Here is a 1,919-nt window from a genome sequence, read left to right on the forward strand (position 1 = left end):
AAAGCGCATAGAGCCTGCTGTTGAGCGGGGATATGCGCTATACAAATGCTATCTATTATTATTATTATTATTATCAGTTACGATCCGAGTATCTCAAAGGTTGAAGCATAATTATTATATGGATGACAAATAGGTTAGCAATAGAGAGGGTAGAGTGTGAGAGAGAAGAGAGGGAGAGAGAGGCCGTGTGTGTGTATGCCTGTGTGTGTATGTGTGTATGTGGGTGTGTATGTGTGTATGTGTGTAGGTGGAGAGGTGGGTGGGTATGTCTGTGTATGGGTATGTTGGTATGTGTGTATGTGTGTGTATGTTTGCGTATGTGTGTGTATTTGTGTGCATGAATGTGTCTATGGGTGTGTGCATGTGTTGTTGTAAAGAGAATACCAGGAAGGATATCAACAACAAAAATAACTACTAAAGACAATGTTATATCGTGTTGGTTTGTGTGTGTGTGTTTGTGTGTGTGCGTGTGTGTGTGCGTGTGTGTGTGTGCGTGTGCATGTGTGTGTGCGTGTGCATGTATGCTTGCGTGCATGTGTGTTCACTTTTGTGCATATGAAAATAATACAAGAGAACAATTATATTCAAAATAAAAACTAATAAATGACGTAGACTAAACAAAAAAATGGGGGTTCTCGTGGCCTAGAGGTTAAGGTGTTCGCCTCTCACTCAGTACGTCCCGGGTTCGAATCCGGATAGCGACGGAAATTTTTGTTCTCTAAAATTGTCTCCTTTCACCTCCTTTCTGGCTCTCTAACAATGTTCTGCCGTCTGGTTTCGCTTCCACTTTCTGCCCCCAACCGCTCACCTACTTTGCCCTCTCTTCTAGGCTCCTGACTCTTTCTACCGCCTTTCTTCGGCTACTCCCTGGCTCCTTCTTACTGCCGTCTTTTAGCCACACCCCTTATCTTATGGTAGGAAAGATCTACACATAGCCCTCTCGGACAAAGGCGAAAAATCCCAGATTCCCGTTTGCAAGTTGCGCACGTTAAAGATCCCTTGGTGGTCCAAAATCGATAAGAGTAAGCTTCAACCGCCACCTTGGCAAAATTTTTAATGTTCTACCAACTGAAAATGTTTAATGTGTCCCACGCGCCCATATGGCCCATCTTTCCTATAACAAATCTATCGTCTCTATCTCCTCTCCTTCTTTTTAGTGTTTATTACTCTCTGATAACATCTCTAATCTTCGGCACTTATATGACCTTATTGTGTTGCAAGTGCTGTAAAACTCTGACTAAAACTAGAGAGGGGAAGGTGGGAAAGACAAAGAGAAAAATTGAGAGACCATGGGCGTAATCGCACATTACTATAATGTACTTGTTATTAATCTTGTGAGTAACAGAAACTGGAAAACCCGGATTGCCAATTACTTCCAACAGACAACGACCGGCATATTTTAAATATCTCTCTCTCTCTCTTCTATTATGATAATATCTTAGTATTTCGATAATACCACATCTTGTCCACAGTGTTGGGGTCACTACAGTCTGAACATGCCCACCTCTGCCCCCCCCCCCTCTTCAAGATCCATCCCAGAGTCTGTCTGCTTATAAGTATTTTGTATAAAAGGTCGACAAGTACAACAATGGAAACAAAAAAGATGGTTGATGGTAATCTCTATCTGGAATGTTCACGTACTTCACATACCTGGAAGTAGGCAACAACTCTCAGGGAAAAGGTAGCCAAGTAGAGAGAGAGCATTAGGAAGTCCAGCCAATTCCACCACTGTCGGATGTACGCTTTCAGGCCCTCGTCCCACAGTTGTTTGCATTCTGCCCATACAAAACCTGAGGAAAATATGGTTTGAGATAATAAAGTAGAAAGCTGTAGTCCATAGTTCTCAATCATCATCATCACCACCACCATCATCATCATCATCATCATCATCATCATCATCATCATCATCATCATCATCA

General features: G+C 42.2%; 1 protein-coding gene across 1 annotated transcript in view; it reads right to left on the reverse strand.

Annotated features, from left to right (window-relative positions):
• LOC101854586 (transient-receptor-potential-like protein) overlaps positions 1-1,919 on the reverse strand; it is a gene marked incomplete at its 3' end in the record, with an annotated part of 68,424 nt that overhangs the window by 27,073 nt on the left and 39,432 nt on the right. The window contains 1 exon segment of the mRNA XM_035970984.1: positions 1,642-1,790. Coding sequence (XP_035826877.1) covers positions 1,642-1,790 — 149 coding nt within the window.

The sequence above is a fragment of the Aplysia californica genome, unplaced genomic scaffold (assembly GCF_000002075.1).
Source record: "Aplysia californica isolate F4 #8 unplaced genomic scaffold, AplCal3.0 scaffold00355, whole genome shotgun sequence".
In the NCBI taxonomy this organism is placed as follows: domain Eukaryota; kingdom Metazoa; phylum Mollusca; class Gastropoda; order Aplysiida; family Aplysiidae; genus Aplysia; species Aplysia californica.